Here is a 22,888-nt window from a genome sequence, read left to right as displayed (position 1 = left end):
AACTAAAGTGCCCAAGGTGTAGCATCCAAATCTCTTACTCCAAAAGAACACTTTATTTTTTATTTATTTTTTATTATTTTTTTATCCCTGGGCGCAAAGGTACATTACAAGGAATGATGGAAATGCTGCTTTCGCTTCACTATCTTCCTCCAATAAGGTTAAAACCTACAATCCTTCTTTTAAAAATACTAAGGCAATTAAATCTACACTTAAAAGTATACCAGAAGTAGAAAAATCTAATTTCACTAAAATGAACTACATGTCCCAGAACCCCAATGGGACTGAGATGAAGAAAAGGACTTAAGAGGCATGTAGAAGTGAAGGACATGCAAGCAGGCCTAACAGCCTTTTTTTTACCAACTTTATTTGGTTTTCAAGAGCATAATCATAGACATGCATATATTAAAGAATAACAAACAGTAGCATAGCTCATGTCTTCCCTTTTTTTCCGAAACCAGTCTTTAAAGTCCATTTGCTTATGAGTTTTTACTCTTAGAACACCACCCCCCGCCCCAACAAACCTTCCCAACATTTGGGTGGAGTACTACGTCTTTTCGGGCTTTCTTGCATGTTCCATGGGTCAGGTCACCTTTTTGGCTCAAGGTTCGTATTGACTGTTAAATGACGGAAACGTTGCAAAGTAATTTAGGTTTAAAATACATCTGCTCTCTATTGTCTTTGAGCTCATGCAAAGGTATCCAGGTGTTCTGATATTTCGGGTAGGAGCCATGAGCTATTGCTGTTACTTTTTCCATGGCCATCACACACCATAGTCTCACCCACCACATGGCTACTACCGGCCCTTGTTTATTCTTCCATGCTTGTGGCAGGGTGATTCTAGCCGCACTCAACATGTGGGTGATGAGGTGAGCTCTGGCCCCAGAGTTCGCGTAACACCCTTCAACTGCTTCTCCCAGTAACACCACCACCGCGTCGTGATGCAGTTGCACCCCCGTTATCTCCTTGATATGGCTCAATTTCCTTCAAGTAGGTCTCTGCCACCGGGCAGGACCACCACATGTGAATTAGATCCCCAAGTTGCCTGCGTTCCCTCCAGCAAGTTATGGGATACCCTGGATTAATGGAGTGCATACATGATGGTGTCATGTACCACTGTAGACGGAGTTTGTATGCCGCCTCTTTGATTGAGGTACATTTGGAGCTTTTAGCCGCTCTATGCTATATGCGAACCCAGGTCTCTCCCGAGATTGGTCTCCCCACATCTGCCTCCCACTTCTGCATGTACATAAGGGTTTCTTCTGGGTCCACCGCCCCCATCAACTGGTACAGTTCTGACACCCCTTTCGCAGGTTGGCCTGCTTGTATCGTTGGCTCCAGCCCTACTGGGTCCCGAGTTGCTCCTTACCGGACCCTCGTATTGGAGATCCAGTGTCTGAGTTTGATATCATGGAAACGTTCTCCCTCCGGTATATCAAACTTGGCCTTACAATCCTCAAATGTGAGGGGTGCTTCCTTTGCGTATAAATCCCTCAGTAGCAGGGTTTGTTTCCCACCCCTCCCCCCAATGTGCCCAAAAGTCGACCCACTTCCCTGGGGTGAAGTCCGAATTATGGGCAACCGGAGCCAGCGGGCCTCCCCCACTTTCACTTTCCTACCCCTTAAAGCTTTATCCCAATACCATAGGGTGGCTTTGGTTGATTCTAGTAATGTACCCCCTTTGGCTCTGTGTCGTGCTGCAAGGAAGCCAAGGCCTCCCAGGGGTGTCTTTAGTTGCTGCGCTCTCGAGGGTTGCCCATCGGTTCTGGCCTTCTCTAGGCAGCCATTGTAGCAATGGTGCTATCTGTGCAGCCCCTAAATATCTGCGAAGGTCTGGGACCCAAGACCCCCTAACGCTTGTGGTTTGAATAATACCTTCTTGGAGACTCTTGGCTTCTTTTCCCCTCCCAAATATAGGACATCACCTCCCTTTGTAATTTTGTAATTTCTGGGCCCAGGATGCGTATTGGAAACACGCCTACTACGTACAAGAAACTTAGGGAGCAGAGTCATCTTGACTGCTGTTATTTGTGCCGGCCATGATAGCTCCTGCATGTCCCAACTCTTCAAGTCTTCTGCCAGTGCTTTCAATAGACCCGGAATGTTAGCCCCATATAACCTATCATACGTGGGGGTCAGTTGTATTCCCAGCTATTTTACCGATTTCTGTTCCCATTTCAGGGGGTACCCGCTCTGGCTCCTCAGTGATGTTAAGTGCTTTAGATTTAGGGTAGTTCCCATGCTGTCCCCGGTAACTGCCAGCATGTGTACAATGGCTGAGCCGTACCGACGGATGCTGCTGCTTGATGTGAGAGCCTAAAGGCCTTGGACTTTTCTATTGCTTTCCCTCTGTGGTTCTCCTATGTAATATCCTATCCTGACACAACACCGGGATCAGATTTAAGGAGGTTTCTTTGATGTTCTGGAGCCATTGTAATTGCTAAGTTCCTGTCACCCTGGTCCTTCACTCTCCCTCATTCCCCTCCCAGATGTTCCTTCTCTCCACTTGCTCTCCCTCCCCTACTCCACTTTTTCTTTCTCTCCTCTCTCTCTCACCATCTCTCCTTCTCTGCCCCTCTGATGGTCACACAAGCTCTACTTTCTCTCTATTTCCCCCCTCTCTCTCTCTCCTCTCAGCTCTCCACTCTCCCCTCTCTCCTATTTTCTCGCCTGCCTCCTCTTCTCTCACTTTCATTCACTGCTTCAACTACTTCAGAGACGATCACTCATTTATCCTGCTATTCTACACAGAATACCCTCGTAGCCACACTCTTTCAATCATGTACCACTCGCTCACAACCAACACCTAACTGTAACACGCTCCACTGCAATCTCTGAATCACTCTGCTCCACCGTCTTTTCTCTGCCTGGTCTTTTTCTTCTCCCCCGCTCCACCTGACCTCACCAGAACACCTCTCATCCTGGTTGAATGATTCTCACTGGGTTTTTAGACCTCCGACTTCCCTTGACCTTCTTATCTATCACTCCGCATTGGCTCCCTTAATTACCTGGTTATTTTGGCCAATCTATCTTCCTTATTTCCACTGGGGTTGTGCCGCAGGCATGGGAGATTTGAAAAGCACTTGGTAGCCCTGCCCCTTTTCCGTGCACAATGCAGTCTGTTTGTTGAGTGACTTCAGGTTTACGCCGTCTACACGGAGATATGGTCTGGAAATTAGGGTGAGCTGCTTCACTGGACCAGGTTAATCTTTCGTTTTCTTCGGCAACGTCTTTGGTTTAGTTCCAAAGAGCGCAACATGGCCCCTCTGCTGCATGGCCTTTGGATGGGTAGCCCTGTATGAATATTAACACAATTCAGGCCAGAATGTGGTACAGCAGGCATTGGGTGTTCACTGTGGTACATGGTACATGGCACATGGCACAAATGGGGGGCAATGACTGGGATCCTCCCAATTCCCCCAGACCACCTCTGGGGCAACACCGGCTCTACCGTGGTAAGCCTCCTGCCCCAGGCTGAGAGGGGTCCCTGTCGCCCTCCACTGATGGGGTCAAACACCCTGATACAGCATCACAGTCAATAAGTGGTTGATGAAATTATGGCATGTTCTGGCAATGTAGAAAAATATCAGCAGACCTTTACCCCAACGATGTAAATTTCTGGAGCACATGGGACCCACTGATGGGTTGCATGGCTCGCGAAAATCGAGTAGTGTCATGCCTGACGAGACTGAGGGCTTGCAGCTTTTCGGCCTCTGACTCGGGGATCGTTAAACTTGTGATGCGTTAGCTTGGAGGGAGAATATAGGAAAGGGGGAGTTAACAAGCATATATGCACTGTATTCAAATCGAGGGCAGTAATTTGGTGATTGTTTTTGTAGGGCTTTGGAAAATTAATAAAATGTTTAGAAAAAAAGACATGTTTTGGTTTAAAGCCTCCTGAAAATCTCCTAGGCATGAGACCAGATCTTCGTTAGGGAAGGCAGTCAGAGTGCCCGTGGATGTGTATGCTGCCATTTATCTTTCCTGGTGTTTTCAAGTCTTTGACTACTTCTTTAGTGGGGATAACCACGGAGGCCCTTGTGATGCCTAGCAATCTTTTTTGGGGTCCCTCATGTTTTTGCCTGATACAGGCACACTGACTTCCTAAGTAGATATGCACTTTTATTAAAAATAAATCTTATTGGAAATATGTGAATGAATTCCCAAGCTTTCCAGTATCACTGCATTACTTAGATGAGAATGAAGTAACATGTTCTGTGCTGGGCCCCCTTTGGATCTTCATAGGTCAGATGTTACTGGCTTTACTAACCTATATAAAATCCTCAGTGGAACAACATAAGAGGCCCGCACACTTTTCTCCCAGTTTCACTGATTGAAGCGCGGTCACATCTTAAGCTTTGTCTGTCTCGCCGACAGTGTCCACATGGTACTTCTTCCTCTCTGATGTTCCCTCAATCACTGTTTCCGGCTCGCGCACAAAGACCGATTTTTGTATACGGTCAGTGGTTTCACTTGCTTAATCCGTGGTTAAACCCTCCAGCAGCTGGTGAGCTCACTGCTAGCGGGATCCCCAGGGCTTCCCCCACCTTTCCCTCCCTGGACTCCGTAGAGGCACAATCTTTGTAATACATCCAATCCTGAGATTTACCTATTTTTATTTTTATTATTTTATTTATTTATTTTGGCTCAAACGGTTTACAATTTAGGAAACCTCTAGCCAGTTTCTTCATCGTACAAAAAGAACATAAAATTATGAATCAATTAAAACCCAACATTTTTTATCAGGAATGTCCACTCCTTTTCATAATTCAAACAAGTCTCTCTTTGCTTGGGACTGCCGCTTCTGTCTTTTCAAAGATGACCAGCAAAAATGTAGTCGGGGCTAAGCAAATGTGTGTTTTCTCTCCTTCAATTTGGATTTTCCACCATTTGTCGGCCGACCTGGCACCATATATAGATATTATTTCACCCAAATAGAAATCTGTTTCAGGTCTTAATTTGCAGCTGCTCAAGGATAGGTGTTTTAATGATTCTGCTGACTTTCTCTTGACATAATCTACAGGTGATGTCCTTAGGCTGATCTTTTCTCTTGCTTAGCACTTGTCTCGTTGGGAAGATATTTAATCGAAACCGCATATACTGGGACCTTAGAAACCAGTTTGGGAAGATTTGCAAATACATTGTTGGCATGTTCAACTTCCGGGATCCAAACCAAAAATCTCATGGTATTTATACTGGTCTAGGCCTTCCTGGGTCTCGATCCAGTCGATTGTATACAGTTTTATTTTAAATTTGGAAGAGCCCCTCACCAGAGATTCGCTCGACTCATTTAGGTCTTTAATAATGGCTTGGCAAATGCATTTCCGTTCTTGAAATGAAGTCAGGGCAAGTTCTCTTCTCACTAACTGGATAGGGATGCTTCTCGGAAGCCCCAACACTGGTTTCCAGAAAGCCCCTTCCAAACTGGAATAGATATCTTCCGATAGCAAGAGGGACGTCTCCGCACCATGTGTCAAGATTGGAATCACTTTCATTCTATAGAATGATATTCAAGGAATCGATGTAAATCGATCTCTTCAATAGGAGCCTTCCTAGTGCTGCAAAATGTTTAAACTTTTTCAGCATTAGATCAATTCTTGGAGATTCGTTCCTACTAGTGTTTACACACATGCCTAAATATGTAAAAATGCGTTGACTTCTTGAATTTATTTTCTCCTTCCAGTGACCAAGCTCAGCGTTTCTTGCCACCCCTACTACCTTGTGCGCAAAATATCATTATCCTGGTTTTGGCCGGGTTAATTATTAGATTCCAGGTAAATTTGCAGGGCCTCCAATTGACATTGTAACCCGATAGGGGTCTGTCAATGAAGACCATATCATCCACATACAAGAGTCTTTCCCGATTGCTTGGCCTGAGATCTTGGGAGGGAAGACTCAAATTTGTTCAGAAGCTTCATCGATGTGTGACAGAAAAAGGTTGAAAAGTTCAGGTGCCAGCGGGCAGCCTTGTTTTAAGCCCACTGTGGTTCTAATGGCCTCGGATAGGTTTTCTGAGTTGTCTAGCTTAACTTTTATTTATGTATGATAGTGGAGTTCCTTGATGTTTGCCAATATAATGCTCGGACATTGCCAGTTCTCTAATTTAGTCCATAGCTCATGTCTTCTAATTGAATCAAATGCTTTTGATAGGTCGATAAAAGCGAAGTATGTTTTTTGTCCTGTTCTCCGCAAGGACTTTGCTTTTAGTAGCTTTATCAAAAAGATTTTGAGCGCTATGCCAATTCTTTTTACGAACCCAGATTGCTATTTATCTTTATGGCCTGTCTCTACTCCAAGTGGATAATGCTTTTAATAAGGTGGTTGCAAACACTTTGCCTGCCACGTCCAAAAGTGCTATTGGACGGTAGTTGTCAGGATTTGTTCTTAACCCTTTCTTAAACACTGGGACAACTACCGCCAACTTCCATGACAGTGGGACTTTTGTTGATCTTAAAATACCCTCGAATAGCTGATGCAAGAAATTCGCCCATTGTAATGGGTTTTGTTTCAGATGTTCATTAGTTAACCCATCCGGGCCTGGGGCGCTATATTTTTTTAGTTTCTTGATAATTTCCAGTATTGATGTAACCTCTATATGTAATACTTGCTCACTGGATGTGATGTTGATTAGTTTCACTTCAGTCATTTTCAAAATCTTGAAGTTTAGTATAATGGGCACACCAGGCTTTAGCTGGAATTGGATTAGCCAACAGAGCATCCTGCAGTGCATCCATTTCATTTATAGTGGCCCAAATAGCCGCCATGTTTTTTGTTTTGATTTTGTATAACATTTCTTCTGCATCCTGGTTTAACATGCTTTTTTTAATACAGTTTTTACCAATTTTGATAACTTTGTTTCAATTTATTCATCCCCAGAGAATTGTTTGCACTCTTGTTCTGTTTAAGGCGCCCAATTGCTTTCCTTAGGGCTTTTTTCCTTTGCACTATCTGTTTGTCCTACACATGTCGATGGGTCATTCTGGTCTTCCCATTTCCTGGTCTTTTTTCTGTTATGAATTCTTGGAAGAGTGGGACGTAGTCGATCCTCTGGTTTTTAGTATAGTCCAGCATAGTCCTGCATTTGACCAATCAGCCTTCTTAGCTTGTTAGTTAATTCTGGCAATTTGTTTTCCTAGATTTGTAGTCTATTCTGACCTCGTTTTATCAATAACTTTGGCTTATACGTCTCCATCGTGTTGTTTATATGCCGTCAAACCAACCTTAACTTATTGTGGTCGCTCTTTGTGGTTGTTAATACTTTAATTCTTTTGATCATTCCACACATGTTAGTGGAAGCACATAGGTAGTCTAAAATAGTTCTGCTATTAACTCCTTTCCACGTCGATTTCGCCGGGATGTCTCCCTCAATAATGCCATTTAGAATTATGCAGTCCCTTGACTGTATTGTTTTTCGCCATATCACTCCTCTTTCTTCTTTTCTGGTTAATGGGCGTTGATCCTCATTAGTGGTTGGTTCAGACGCTCTAAACAAGTACAATTGAAATCGCCCACAATTAGAATTATTGGGTCATTCCATTTGTTTCTTTCCTGGTCAATTAGAGATGCAATGTCTTCTGCTAGATTTATATTTCTTTGGTCAGCTGGGTTACAGTATAAGTTAAATAGCATTAACACTCGTGGGTTTAAGCAACTGTTCTTTGATAGTTTGATTGCTGCTAATTGAACAAAATGCGTAGGATTCCTGGTATATAATAATGACCACTCAAGTGTCTTCTTAATTGATATTAGCAGGCCACTCGTTAGCCTTCCTTTCAAGTTTTTAATGGTTGGATTTAAGAGCACCCAGTAACTCTCTAATAGCGGAGCTTCTCGCAGCCAAGTCCCTTGGAGACCAATGACTTCTGCATCCCCAATTTCTGGGTTACTCTCCATAAACAGATGAGTAAAACCTCTCGTATTCCAACTCAATAAGGACCAGTCTGTTTTTTTTCTGGGGCTCTTGGCGTTATTGACTATGGATTTTTTCCACCAATAACCATTCTAGCCCCTTCCAAATGGCTCCATCACCATTATTGTCCATATTATTTTCCTGCAAGTTCCTTAGATGTCCTTCACTCAGCACATTTCCTTTAGAAGGTTTTGTGGTATTCCTTACTTCCTTGCCCCCCGTCGGGACCTTCTTGTTGTCTGTTGGGCTTCACTTCTTTTTGTATTTTGATCGGGTGCTCTGTCAGATCGAAGCTCATTAGTCTTAATTTGTGGGCTTCTTCAAGTATCAAATTGTTGACAAACTTTGAGATGGTATGAATTATGACTTTATCAGTCTGATTTTCCTCAGGGAATTTGATTACCGCGAAGTCTTTAGATGTTACTTATCTCAATGAGGGTATGTACTGAAGAAGTCAGACCACGTTGGCTCTGTTTAATACCTAGCCATAATCGTGATGGAGCGTTCTCTCTAAAGACAGTTTTAGATTAGTGCCCATCTGCCACATACCCTGATTTGTTTCCTCCATGGGCTTACTGTCTTGCCTCTTTATTGGTTTAATTTTGTGATTTGACGGGCGATTTAATCTTAGTTTTATTTTAGCTGGCTCTATGGTGGTTCTTTCTTTTGGTTCAGCGGTACTCACCAGGGATTGACTCTCCCCTTTCGTGCGTGTTTTCACAAATGTACGTGTTTTTTTTGTTTTTTTCGCTGCCTTGCGCATCTAGCAGAGTTAATTTTTGAACACCGACCTTGTTCTCTTAACGTTGCTTTCTGACTCGTCTTGACCTACCACTCTTAACTAACTTTAGTTTTCTCATAGGTTCTTTAAAACATTTGTCTTCTTCTGCGGTTTCTTCTTCTGTTTCATCACTTTCTGAGGAATCATCTGTTGATGCACTCCCCTTCGTTAGTGTGTTCTCTTCATCTGATAACGCTATAGGTAGTGAGGTCCATGAGATCTATCTCAATGGATTCCTCACCTTTTGATTCCTCTAGCTCACTCTCCTAGATTACCTCTAATTTGTCCATATTGGTAACCGTCATAGTCTTATTCAACTTTCTAGAACACACCCCTCCTGTTTGCGGGAGAGTCAGGTTTTTAATAAAGGCTTGACTGTGGTTTGATTTTTGTTCTCGGAGGATTTACTTGATTTGTTTTTTTAACCGGCTTTTTAGTAAGCAATATCTTTTTGTCTTGCGCAAGTTCTATTGATTTGACTTTGCGGACAACTCCTGCCGTTCTCACACTGTCCTCTGTGTTTTTCTTTGTGAAGATCTCACATATTTTCTGATAAGTTTTCTCCTCAGCTCCTCTTTTTGATTTTCCTGGTTCCTCTTGTCGCCTCCTGGGGTCTATTGTGATTTCTCCCAGTTGGCTTGATTGTTGATTTCTTATTTGATATGGAGCGCTATCTTTTGGCTCTCGTTCTTGGGTTATTAATAAGATGTTCAATGGTTGGCTGACTGAGATGGGACAAAGAGCACAGATGCTCCCCAGCCCCAACGAGGCAGAGTTTTTTTTATTACATCTTTTGTTCTTGGATTGACTTCTTTGTTATCGGAGACAAGGCTCTGGTTCGCAATTCCTCCTGGCTCTATATTTGCCCAGCTTTCTGTCCCGACGCTATTGGCATTTTTGAAAGTTATGTCAAAGGGGTCCAGATTTCCTTCCGTCTGTGGTTGCGATGCTCCTACTCCCACTGAGAGACGCAAGAGTCTTCTTTCGTTTTTTGCTTTGATTATAGGATCTAAGATGTCATGAAGAAGTTGAGCTGCCCCAGCAGAGCCGTTTTCCAAATTTCTTTCGATTGCAGCTATGAAGCCTTCTATGAAAATCATTTTGGTATGGGCCATTGCCAACTTTGTGGTATGTTCTTTCAAAGTCTTATCCGTGGTTTCATGTACCTTCATAAAGGGAGCTAGGATAGCAGATAAAGACTTCCTCCTGGTAGCAACTTTATCTGTGTTTTGTCCTCGTCCCTCTATTACTTCAGATACCGTTTTTTTTTTTCTCGCTTTCTGAGGTCATTGAGGCTGCATCTTTTTTGGGTATGCAATTCTCTGTTCAACTAAGCCATCCTTTCCTTTTATAGTTTGCGTGCCTTTGGTATTGGAACCTTCCAATGCGATCTTTTTCAGCTGGTTATTCAAGCTGTCTGAATGCCTTCTTTGCGTGTCGATAACCTTTTAAACTTTCATTTTCTAGATTGATTGAGTTTTCCAAGAGGACTTGACCTTGGATTTCACTTTCGTTTCTTAACCTTAGGAATGACTGCCCTTGAGAATGTGTGCCCATATTCACGTCTTTTTGTTTCCCATCAATTGATCTGGCAGTGTTGAAATTAAAGCGCCGCCCATTTAGATCACTTTATAAGGTCAGTCTTGGGGGATTTCAAGTATTCCTTTCGCGGGAGGAATAGCTGAACGGGTTCCCAACTGGTTTAGCAATTTTTTTTGCCTCTTGACTAGGGACTCGTCCTACCTCCCACTTCTCCAATGTCTTTCCTGGTTGAGCCTTTGCTTAGTTTTACCCTTTTTTCTCTGAGTATCTTCAGGGTTTAATGCTGTTAATAGTTGCAATATCTCCACAGGCCCCATATTTTTGGGCGTACTCGTCGCCTGGTTCTCTTCTAGGTCCAGGGAAATGTTCCTTTTTATAGTTTCCCTTGTCTCCATCCTCTCATTTAGTGAAGGTCTGGTTTCTTGTGCCTTAGAGGTTTTTGATGCCCGGTCTACGCCCATCTCTAGCTCCTGGTCGGTTGAAATAACCGTTGGCTGCTCCACTAAATCGATGTTCTCAGTTGGGGGCTCATTTCTTAAGCCAGTTTCTCCTGTTTCCGTTGTATTAGAAATGTCCTTTTCTTCGTATATTAGGTTGCTCTGATCCTCCTTATAGCTGCCCCCCGTGGCCTCAATGCCTGAGTCAGCTCGTTCTTATTCCTTTCCTTGAGCGACTCTGACTATTATTCAAACTGTCATTATATAACGCTGTACTCGCTCCGACTGCCACTTTGATATCAAAAGGGCAGCCTGCGTTTATCAGTTTGTTATCCTGCCCTAAGCCTGCTGAGGCTTCGGGCTCGTTAGTTGAGGTTCTTGGGGAGGAGCCCTGCCTCCCCTATGCCCCCATTGTAGGTTGCAGCTGCTTATCCATAGGAATTTTCTACACTATACCAGTGGAATCAAGAGCAGTTCAAGGTCCCTGCTGTTCAAGCTTGTTAGAATTGGGATTCCCTTCCTCCCTTCACCAGTCACCCGCTTACCGTCTTAGTGACCGTAGAGGGCCCTCGTTCCGAACGCCTTCCACCTGACACCAGACACTGCTCACACTGCGCTATGCTTTGCTTAGGGGGCAGTTCTTATGGCAAAGAGAACGCAGCTGGAGGAGGAGCCTGGTGTCTGAAAGTAAAAGAGGACACTAACGTTCCTTTTTCTCGCGTTCTCTATGTGGAAAGCACAATGTCCGTGCAGTGATCCAACGCGTATCCCCAGGGCTTCACAGAATTCCAAATAAATAAAGAAGCTGCATGCTCAGTCAGTGCAGCACACCCGGCACTCTGCTCACACAGATTTACTCTTCTCAACGTGTTCTCCAGCTCCCTGGGCTGTCTCAGTGAGGGCTTCTCACCGTACACGGTCTCTCTTTTTATTAAAAAAAAAATTTTCCCCTTGGTTTCCAGAGCATTACATTGTCCCCAAACCTGGCCGGTACTAAGCTCCATGGGGACTGAACTTTCTGGCCCGCCATCTTTACCACGCCCACGTCTCTTAGTTTCTTGTGTTAGAGAAGAGACTATGTGGTGGAATGTCATGTATTTTTGCTAATTGCTATGATGATGCTGAGTGTCGTAATATGGAAAGTTGCCTGCTGGTGGAGCCATGACCCAGTTTGGTGCCCAGCCAAGTTGCATGTTGTGTGTGATGGGACTGTTGAGAATAGGAAATTAGTTGAACAAAGGTATGATGTACCAGTGTATTTGTCGTGCTTACATGTGGTACTTGCATACTTACAATGGAAAATAAAGCAGACTTTACTTTTCGTACTTTTCGAAGCTGATATGGTTAATTGAAGCAGCCCATCTGCGCCACTATGTTTTGCCAAAGAGGTATGAGATTATGTCATGAACTGTGCAAGGAAACAGCCAGAGCCAGCTACCTTCCCTGAAGAAGGAAAGCTCCTCGGACCTCAATGATGGAGAGATGCCAGTCAAAGGATCATTGTGCCTCTTATGTTAAAACTGGAGGAAGAGTTTGTCAAGTGAAGCGGCAGTGTCAAGGGCAGCGACTCAGCAGAGTAGTAGTGCTTGCACAATATCCAGAAGGCCGAGAGGGGGACAATCAGAGCAGTGGTGTAAAACTGGTGCTAAATTGATGACTCATGTCAGGCGCTGAAGAGTTGTGCCACAAGTGAGGAAGGATGACGCAGTTGGACTGTTGGTTGTTTAAGATGTCAGAGAAAGTGAGGCAGCTTAGAATGGTGAGCAAGGAGACTCGTCGAAAGTAGTGGTTGGGAGAGACCTGAATAAGTGAATGCTGAGAAACCCAAGATCTCAGAGGGACCTGAACAAGTGACTGCTAAGAAAAGTCTGGGAGCGACAAGAACAAATGAATGTGGTGAAAAAGGATGTGGACACTGATAACATTTCCATGTGTTTTTTAAACAATAGGAATACGGCCCATCTTTCCCTAGCACTATGGGGTGTTCCCTACCTATATGAATAACTATGGTGCTTGTCCGTCATGAGGAAATGTTCAAATGAAAAGGCAGCGGTCCGACTTAAAGTTTGTGTGTTCTTTAGGCCATTTTTTACATCAAAAAGCACTACGTTAATTTCCTGTGAGCGTGAAAAGGATTACCTAATAACTGCTTTCGTTAATAGTAGCCAAAAGTAAATGTAAAGTGGTGTTAGGAAGGCATGGTATCAAACAGTGAAGACAGACACAAGTGATCACAGTTCTAGGGTGTTTATTGAACTTCAAAAGGTTGGATGAACGACTATCTAATCCTAAATCTAAGGATGGAGCAAGCTACGACCATCAAATTCCTATGTTTTCAGCACAGGACAAGGCAGCACATTTGAACTTCACACACACACTGGCTTCGGGGTCATGAGGAAACCGTTCAAAGCATAGGTATCAGCGCCTTCTACCAAAGTCCCTCTCCCAATGACAGTCTCTTATTGCAGAGGGCCTGAAATAACAAACAAAACAAAGTTCCTTTCTTATCAGGATCTTCACATTCACAGGTTCACAATTGGTCTCCCTCTTTCGGGCTCAGACCACGGATCACCCTCGTTCGGGCTCAGATTCCTTTAGCACAATGTTCACGATTGGTCTCCCTCGTTCAGGCTCAGACCACCGATTTCCCCCTCGTTCGGGCTCAGACCCCTTTGTATCAAAAACCAAAGACCTTCGTTTGTGAAATGGGTTTTTCTTAAATCGTCACAGAACCACTTTGATTCACTTAATTACTTATTCTTTATCTTTGACTTTTGTTCCTGACACTTCTTGGCTGAATACCTTACAAAGACCTTCAATTGAGCACACTCGTGGTGCCGGACCTACTCTGTCACGAATATTGTATCTTCTTTGCTACAGTTCAAACAGCCATTAGCCTGTCCTTGCGTGTTTCATCACATGCGTTCAGCAATCTTTATCCCTGCTCTTTGTATACAATGTTGCCACTTGCAACCTTGACTTCAACACAGACCGGTCTTGCATCGGTTTTCTTAACTCGCTGGCTGTGTATCTTTCTTTGATCTTGGAGCCAAGGACGGTACCACAGTGGATGCTGCTTCTCTCCAACTCGAATCAGTTGTGCAGGAGAGTCCGGGTATCTCCGAAACACAATACAGGATTCTTCTTTCTGTTTTCTTGGCCTTATGCTCTGAAATCCGAAGGTGTCTAGAAAGTAACAGCTTTCCGCCGGAAAGGTTAAGGGTATCACCCTCCGTGCACCCTTCTTGGTTTGCCGTCTTTCTTCCCTCGTTTATCTGCCGTCTTGAAACTGCCGTTCCTTCGTGTCCTTTGCCTTACTCGGAGTGTGCTCTCGTGCTGCGCCTTTTATCTGTGTGTGGGAAAGTTTAATGCAAGTCAGGTGTGAATGATTACCATTAATTGCCTGAACTTGCCTGACCATAGTAGTGGGACATGTCAGGTACACTGCTCGGGTGTAAGTCTGTTTTCTTCCAGCGCGGCTGTCTGTGTGAAAGTGTACGTGCAGGGAAAAGGGGGCGGGGGTGTAGAGTTTCCATATATCCTACTGGGTAGGATAGGCAAAAGGTGTTGCAGGGTGAGGGATACATCGTCTCTCCTTCAGGTGTCCCACTACCCGAAGACCCCTCACCCAGGTGATCCTCCTGCACTGGTCCACCGCCAGGGTCTAGATGCAAAGGCGATGGCCGTGCTCTGGCTTCCTCAAAGAGAGACCCCCGGGGACTAGCGGGTGAGCTACCTTCTGATTTCTCACAGTGGCCAGGGAACATTGTTGTGGTAAAGGTCTAACGATGACGGGTCGGAATAGAGCCAGACTCGGTAGGTTGAGGGCTAATAAAATCAGTAGGAGTAGCAGGATCTTCGGTCTTAGAAAGGAAGAGATGTATGTCATAAAACCTAATGCAAGAAAAGCTGGCGCTCAGGAGGTTGTGTTTGTATTGCATGACAAACTGTTTTTTCTGGCTCAATGTTCTTTTGATCTCGTTTTTGTTTTGTTGGTTAATTAATTTAGGATTCTATTTATCTGCAGTGCATTAATAGCAGAGCTGTGTTACACCATGTACTTGGAGTACATTGATATTCAGCGTGAAAAAACAGACTAGTATCTCTTCATATTGTGCTATGTTGCACAATCCGTAATCTCTCAAGTGCTGCAAAGATGTGATTGAGGCCTCTGGTTAATGCATCTACACAAGATTACATAATCGGGTAAAATTAGCATATGTGCTTTATCTTCCGTAATATTGTACATTTCAATCACTAGACCACATATTTACTGTAATTTCTTTTCGGGCTTTGCTATGACGGAGCATGCAAGTGCAGAATTATTTTGTTGGGAAACTCTTTCATGCTCAAGAAGAGGGATTAGATGGTTGCCCATTGCATGTTAAGCCATGATAAATCTACAAGGAAATGCAATGATGCAAAGTAGCCACTGAAACATGTATGGTGAACTAGAGCAGATTCAGAAGAATAGTGAGGTATTCCTTCACAACAGATGATTCATTAATCTAATAATTATACATACATTGGTGCAATTAATTTGATTAAAGTGTACATTAGGCAATACGTACATTTTGAACATCACAAAAAGGCAGGTCATGATGTAAATTAAGATCAGCCTGAATTTCTTGGCCTTGAAATTATTTTGTAGTATATGCATCTTTGAAGCTGCAGAAACATCAAGCATGCAACAGGAGCTGGCCTATGAATCCTTCCTTTTAAAATGTTTTTCTCTAAAGCTTTTCAATGTTTAATGATGACTTAAGTTGATTTGCGTTAGTTTTGGAATTTGCTGTTCTTCCAGTTTATTGTTAATGTCCATATTAAATGTATTATTTTGCCTCATGCCGTTTCAGAAGGGGAGGGTCTGTAGATGGTGGACTCCTGTCTTGGTTGCCTGCCATCTCTTGGTTAGAAATGCGATGTTTGCTCAACATTGCATTGGAAATATATATCATTGAATGACCTCACAATGGTCTCACCCTAGGCAAGGGTTGGGCACCGCTCGGTCGCATGGTTGTATTCATTCCATGCAGAAAATCAGTATGCATCATTGATTTTAAATTGAGCCCAGGATTTCCCTAAATGGGAATCATTGCTTGCTATACCATTCATCTGCCACACTTTTCTTTAACTTATAGATAGCTCCGCCTATGGTTCTTCCAGGCTAAATTTATCCTCCTGTTCGCTGTGCAGTCATATTATTTTTTTATTTTCCTTTTGTAAGTCTTATTTAATATTTGAAATAAACATAATAACCATTCCCAATTGTCTATTTATGGTAGCTGCCGAAATATTTATTTTCAAAATTGTAATTGAGTCCATTAACCCCTTTGGAATCAATTTTATGCAATGTGCAAGGTTGATGAGTGTCATTTTAGTTAGTTATGAAAACTTTGTACCCAGAGCCATTTGAAAATCCCCAAGCTTCTGCTTTTTAGAATATGTTTCGTTTACATACATCCGAAGCCCCAATTGCAAGAGGTGTGGCAAATTATGCAAGATATTCAGTATTACCAAAAAGGGTGGGGTTACTCAGGAACCGTCATTCGAAGGTTAATTAAGTTCCCTCAAGCAAGAACAGGCAAATTTCAATGTTGGTGGCTGGTGATATGATTTTGCATTTCAGGACCTTGGTTATCAGGTGGTTTAATATAAACTGTCCTCATTTATTAAATATTGACAACACTTGATGTGAAGTCTTAATAAAGCACTGGGAAATGTGAAATGCATCAGCAGAATGTATTGTATAAACACTTTAGGAGATATATACATCATTGTGGTACTGTAAGGGAGGCATGGTATCAAAAGTATGACACTGACACAAGAGTTACACGTTTCAAAACCTTTATTAAATTCTTGGGGTTTGGAAAAACTCCTACATTGCCCTTTAGCTATAATGGGAGTAGTCTCTACCATCAGATAATAAAGAAAACACATTCCTAGTCAGTCTTTGTCAAATCAAAATGGCCTATACTAACAAAACCTAATGCCTGCCCGATCGCTTATACAAAAAGTGTGCAAAGAGGAATGTGTATGCAAAGGAAAGTCTGTGTTCTAACATAAGGGATCAAGGTGGCTGAGTCAGCTCTCCTTACCACGTTGGACAGTGCGGAGAAAGGTGGCCACCGTTAACAGGATGACACACTCTGGCTCAGGTTATTAAATAAAAAAGGCAGTTCAAAAAGTGGGTCGAGGCCCGCTTTGCCTTCCATGTTAAAGTCACTTATTCCAGTTTTCTACAATTTCTTTCACAGTTCAACAAAAGTTCACGTAGGTGTCCCTCTGTCGGGCTCGGACCTCTCAAGACATCAACAGTTCACGTAGGTCTCCCTCTGTCGAGCTCAGAACCTTTCAACAAATAGAACTTTATTCACATTTGTTAGCGGTTCCCTTACCCTAACCTATTTCATGTTTCCAGTCTCCCTCAATCGGACTCGGACATTTCACTGATGTCGAAGACCTTTGAATGTACGAAGTTTTTTCCATAGACCTCTGGAGGGCCACTTCAGCTCTCCCTTATGTTATTGGCCCCAGTGTCTCTTGGTCTTGGTAGTTCCATACCACAATCAGAAAATTCAAAGAAAACTTCCTTTTAAAGCAAATCACCTTTTACGTCCCCTTTCGTCCGGGTTAATCTTGACCATTGCGCATTTCAGAGTTAGTTCTCTTTGCTGCAACATCAGACATTTCCCAGAGACTTTTGAGTGAGCTATTTCCTTTCATCGGACCACTCTGCTACTCTGTATCACTGGCTTCGCAGTTATCGGTAACTTAAAAGTTCAGTACTGGTTTGCTTTCTTTCGCGTCTCAGGAGCTTGCGCTCAACCTTCACTTGTGAGATACACTGTTGCAGCTTCAATCTTTCCTTGACACATCCCGGCCTTTCATGTCTTTCGTGAACTCAACGTTTGTGTGCATTCCTTTCTTGTCTCTGTGGCTTTGATTCACAAGTCAAGGTTGATACCTCAGGCTTGGCCTTGCCTCCCCAACTCTGTCATTCACCCGAGAGGTTCACAAGCATCCTTGAAACACATCTTGTCTGGGATTTGGCTTTCTCCACATATCCCTCACGGTTTCCCAGAGGCAACAATCTCGTGCAGGGATCTTCTGGGTTTCCCTACCCTTCGCTCTGGTCCCTCGATCAGTCGTCCTGCTCCAGTGGGTTTGCCTTCGCTCCAGATGATCTGCTCCTTCTAGTGTCTCACCTTGCTCAGGTGTGTCTCTATGGTCTGCCTTTTATCTGTGTAGGGGGGAGCTAATGGGTATCAGATGTATATGATTATGGTCAAGTGCCTGACTTTGCCTGACCTGATTAACGGGACATGTCCAATGAGATATGTAAGTGTTAGCCTCTTACTCACAGTCGTCCTCTTCCTCGGCCCAGTGTTTGTGTAGAAAGGGGGTGGGGGGAGAGTTGGAACGTGGAAGAATCCTATAAAATAGGATGGGGTATGGGTACGAGAGGGGGGGGGATACTGCGTCTTACCATCGGTTGCCTTCCCCACTCCCTGAAGATCCGGGACCCACGTGATCCTCACGCACTGGTCCACCCGCAGGGTTTGGATCCAAAGGCAATGTCTGTGCCCTGGCCACCTGAGGGAGAGATTCCCGGGGACTAGCAAGTGAGAAACCCTTTGGTTTCTCACAGTACATATAAACAAGATTTCATTTTATTTTTACTAATATTTGGCATAAGTGAAAAGCCCAATGTAAGAGCAATGGCATGTCTTAAAATGCAATAACTAGTCTGCATGCTTTTTTTAAAAACTTGATGTATGTATCCTGTAACCATTCATCTTAGTGTCGTAAATATTTTTTGAGAGAAGTAATCTGTTGTTCACTTCCATTACGCCATAGAAGATATTGGTTTACATATTTATTTGCATTGTTCAGTGTTCTGAATGTCAGCAACTTTTTACATAACTGATACCGAATTTTACTTTGTAGAGCAAGAATGTCTGGGAAGTTGCTGAAGGAAGCCTTTGTCAGTAATCTAAATGGAACAAGTCTAACAGAAATCTCCTTGGGCTTGAGTGTGCCTCCATTATGTGTAGTTGGCAGAGGGCTGCTGTTGATCTTCCATCATCTACAACATGGAGAACCTACATGGTCCTGGCAGTATCGTCTTCTTCTAGACTTTGTTCTGCTTGTGGTCCCTATAATTCTCTCCTGTACCCTTCTTAGCAATGTCCTTTTCTGCGTACCCCTTTTCTTTTTAGCAGTGTATGCAATTACGTTGTGTGCATTTTACATAAAAAGAAATAATTATGTTGGAGTGAGCATTCAAGAAATAATAAGGGTGTTTCTTCAAACAGAACCTGAAAATGATTTTGTGCCATCAATAACAATTTTCCGGGTCGCCATCAACATATTGACAGCGGTCTCTATTCTGGCTGTTGATTTCCCACTGTTTCCTAGGAGGTATGCCAAAACAGAATCCTATGGCACAGGTGTTATGGACTTTGGAGTTGGTTGTTATGTTTTTGCCAATGCCCTTGTTTCTCCAGAAGCTCGCCGACATTGTGGTATGTTGCAGAAGAAAGGAAGTCCATTAACAAAACAGATAGTGTCTGTTTGGCCTCTTTTGTTGCTTGGGATCGGTCGCTTCCTCAGCGTGAAAGCAGTGGATTATCATGAACATGTATCCGAGTACGGTGTCCACTGGAACTTCTTCTTCACCTTGGCAGTTGTGAGAGTGGGAGCATCAGTATTGTTAACAATTATTCCGCTGCACAGATCCTGGATTGTTGCTGTTGTCCTTGCTGTACTTTATCAAATAACCCTTGAAACAACAACATTGAAAATGTTCATTCTTCATGGGACCGATGGCAAGGGCACCAGGGAAGGGATTTTGAATGCAAATAGAGAAGGACTATTGTCAGTGTTTGGCTATGTGGCCATATATATGGCCGGTATGCAAGTGGGTTTATATGTACTTAAGAAAAGAACTGTGGTCAAAGATTGGGTGAAAGCAATTTTTTTTCTTCTTGTGGCGAGTTTCACACTTTTTACAATGTTTAATATGCTTCAAGAATACATAGAACATGCCTCCCGACGAATAGCCAATCTTCCTTTTGTTGTCTGGGTAGTTGCTCAGTGTCTGTTTTTTCTCTCCACAATATTGTTCGCAGATCTTGTTTTAGTATTTGCAAAACTTTTGGTGAACGGAAGTACTGTTCCTTGTTCTTGGAATTGTCCAAAATCTTTGTACAGAAATAAGAAAATTGATGATTTAGATTCTTCTTCAAAGAGAAAAGACATAAAAAGACGAACTTTCTGTCTACTTGATGCCATAAGTAGAAATCAATTGCTTTTCTTTTTGCTCGCAAATGTTATGACTGGACTTGTAAATATGTTGCTTGATACCATCCACACCAACAATTCATTGGCGTTAAGTGTACTTATCCTGTACATGTTTTGCAACTGTATTGTTATGTATGTATTACACGTACAAAATATAGCTTTAAAATGCTGGTAATTGCTTAATGTGGACAATTCAGTTACAAGTTAAACGTTCATTGAAAGACTTTGTTTTTGCTCTTGTGGGGACCTCTTTTGGAAACAAATGTCAGGTTATTGCATATAGGCTTGAATAGCAAATTCTGGTGAAACGAAATATCTAGAATAGTAAGAAGTCAATATTGTGCAAATTAAACACAGGAATCATGAACATAATTGATATAGGGATACCTTTTTTACCTTTTTGCATTGCCTATGACCACAACTATGTTGAGGTTGGCGAGCATGTCTTTAGCTTGTTTGCCCTACTGAAGTGTCACAGATGACATAAAGAAACTCGCAAAGGACAGTTCAAGGGTTTTTCTCCCCTCCCCCCCAAGGGTTTTTATTGCCCTGAGGTGTTTTTAGCTGCCGGGTAATGTGACTAATTGGTTCTTTGAGCTGGTCACTCAGCCCCCAATGGCTCCCTCCTCCCTAGACAGGCGTCCCTAATACCAAAGATCAGCACAAACCTTACAGATGGTTAACCCCATACCATCTACCATACCTCTCTACCGTGGGAGTGCCGAAAGGCTGAGGCCTTATCTGTCTTACTCCCTCTGGCACTTCCTAAGGGGGTAAACTACTCTAATATTCCCCAAATGGTGTAGTCAAGAATAAAAGGTGACTGTATTCACCAAGACACTCATGTTCACTCTCACATTAACTATTTTCCCTGATCCAGGGCCGGTGCAATTTTGCCACCCTAGGCAAACTGTCAGATTGGTGCCCAGCACTCCAGGAAAGTAGCACAACGATACCCCATCCCCTCGCAGCTCCCAGGCTCCAGGCCTGGAATTTTTAGAGACAGTTGGCCTTATTATGAGTGTGGCAGTCTGGAAACAAGGGTGCCGATAAGCTTACTGGCACCCTTATTTCTGGACCGCCACACTACAATTCTGCCTGCAGGGGCTGTTGCGCCCAGCAGGTCTTACCGTGCGTGGCGCAATGGCCCCTGCAGGTAGAGTCATGGAATCGCCATCACTGTTAGAAATGGTGCCGATGCTTGGGAATAAGGACTTACCAAATCCTACGCCTGACTTACTGCGCCACCGGGGCGTGTAATGTCCCGGTGACACCAGGAATTCAGGTGCCTGAAATGGTGTTTCAGGGTCGGAGGCAACCCGCCGGTAGCACCGGCAGGTAACTGCTGACCTTGTAATGAGGCCCAATCAAACCAGCCTTAGAAAAACCTACTGTGATTTTAAACAACTCCACTATGCCACATAAAAAAGTAAGTTTTCAGTGACGTCCCAGCTTTATACCAGGTGTCCTGAGCTGACCAACAGTAAAGCAATGTCCACGAGACTTACTCGAATAAGAAAACTATTTAGCAAGTACAAGGACTTTGAAAGGTGCTCTTTAGACAATAGACTGGAGACTGCTTTGAAGAAAAGGATGTATGTGGCAGCAGGCATGCTTGCACAGATCAGGGACAGGGGAGGGGTATTCACAACAAATATACATTTTTCCAATTTGGTGATCCGCCATTTAACATTGTGTTCAAAGTCTAACAAACAAAGCTTTGCTAGTTCCTACCAGTACTGAGGCAAATGCACTTATTTTGTGTCAGCTTCAGGACAGAATAGTTGGCTACCCTAACACACACTTAGTAACTTACACACACTCATACACTCACTCGCATGGCATGCTCTCTTCCATATACATAAACATATACACATATTCTCTCTTGCGCACAGACACACTAATTCTCTCTTCATACACTCATCGCACACGCATTTTTTTCTTTCTTTTAATCTTGCGCCGATGGTGTATAAAATGCATGCTGGGTTTTTTAAACTACCTACCCACACCTGCTGCTGGTGGCTGCTTAAATCTATGATGGGAAGAGTTACGTTACCTAGTGCTGCACAATGCTGGGCGAGTAAGAAGACTTAAAAATGCCATCATTATGAATGGAATTCCTCACCACCTAGCGAAAGTTGTAAAGTGTGGCACGTAATCATCCTGCTAGTCTACGACAGTCCATACTCTTTGTGTGCACGACAGCTCAAAAAGTCTCTTGCGTTGTGTTAGCTTGCCACGGTGTCCATGCTCCCCTTCTTCCAGATGGTAGTGACTAGTGCAGCTCCTTTGTCATTGGTGCCGGAGCTTCAGAGTTCATTTAAGTGTTGTTGCTTTCGTTTGTTTTTTTGCTGGGTTTGTTGAACGAAGCAGGGCACGCTGGTCTTGGAAGTCCAGTAAAGAAAAGAGTACTCTGGCAACAATGTAGGGTGCATGGCATTTGGTAATCAAGTGGTACCTGTCATTACACACAAGGCACCTTCAGGGTCTGGGGCCCTCCAACGCCCTCACTCCACCTCCGGGCAGGACTGGCTCTTCCATTTGCCATGGTAGAATTGGGTATTTCCTCCCTGGCAGTATCGGGCCTCTGACCCTGTCGCACCAGACACCTAATGAGGTGTACACGTGAGTAGGAAACGCTGGTTTTGTGTTCATGCATGTTTGTTAGAGAAAGAGTTGGCACCTTTTTTTTGAGGATCTTCAAAATGGAAATGTCTGGTTCCACTGTTTTCAGAGGTTCAACCCAACATCTTGAGCAGTCAATTTAGAAAAATAAACACAACCGTTTTAGGGCAAAGAAAAACCATTCAATCCAGTGTTTTGGTAGAACAATTTTGTATGGCATTGGTAATACTTGGGGATTCTGAAAAAAATGTATTCAGAATTAGAATATTTTATTGGGGTAATTATTGCGTG

General features: G+C 43.3%; 1 protein-coding gene across 5 annotated transcripts in view; it reads left to right on the top strand.

Moving 5' to 3' along the window:
* Positions 1-22,888, top strand: part of PIGW (phosphatidylinositol glycan anchor biosynthesis class W) — a 439,057-nt gene that overhangs the window by 51,465 nt on the left and 364,704 nt on the right. For 4 of the 5 annotated variants that reach the window (XM_069614710.1, XM_069614709.1, XM_069614708.1 and 1 more), the window contains one exon: positions 18,617-22,783. The exons of the other annotated variant lie outside the window; for it this stretch is intronic. In XM_069614710.1, coding sequence (XP_069470811.1) covers positions 18,624-20,147 — 1,524 coding nt within the window. In that variant the 5' untranslated portion in view covers positions 18,617-18,623 and the 3' untranslated portion in view covers positions 20,148-22,783. Of the gene's footprint in view, positions 1-18,616; positions 22,784-22,888 lie in introns of those variants that run through there. 5 annotated transcript variants of the gene reach the window in all.

The sequence above is a fragment of the Ambystoma mexicanum genome, chromosome 9 (assembly GCF_040938575.1).
Source record: "Ambystoma mexicanum isolate Mex_15411 chromosome 9, UKY_AmexF1_1, whole genome shotgun sequence".
NCBI lineage: Eukaryota > Metazoa > Chordata > Amphibia > Caudata > Ambystomatidae > Ambystoma > Ambystoma mexicanum.
The sequence above is the reverse complement of the archived record's forward strand: the minus strand, read 5'-3'. Positions and strand labels throughout refer to the sequence as shown.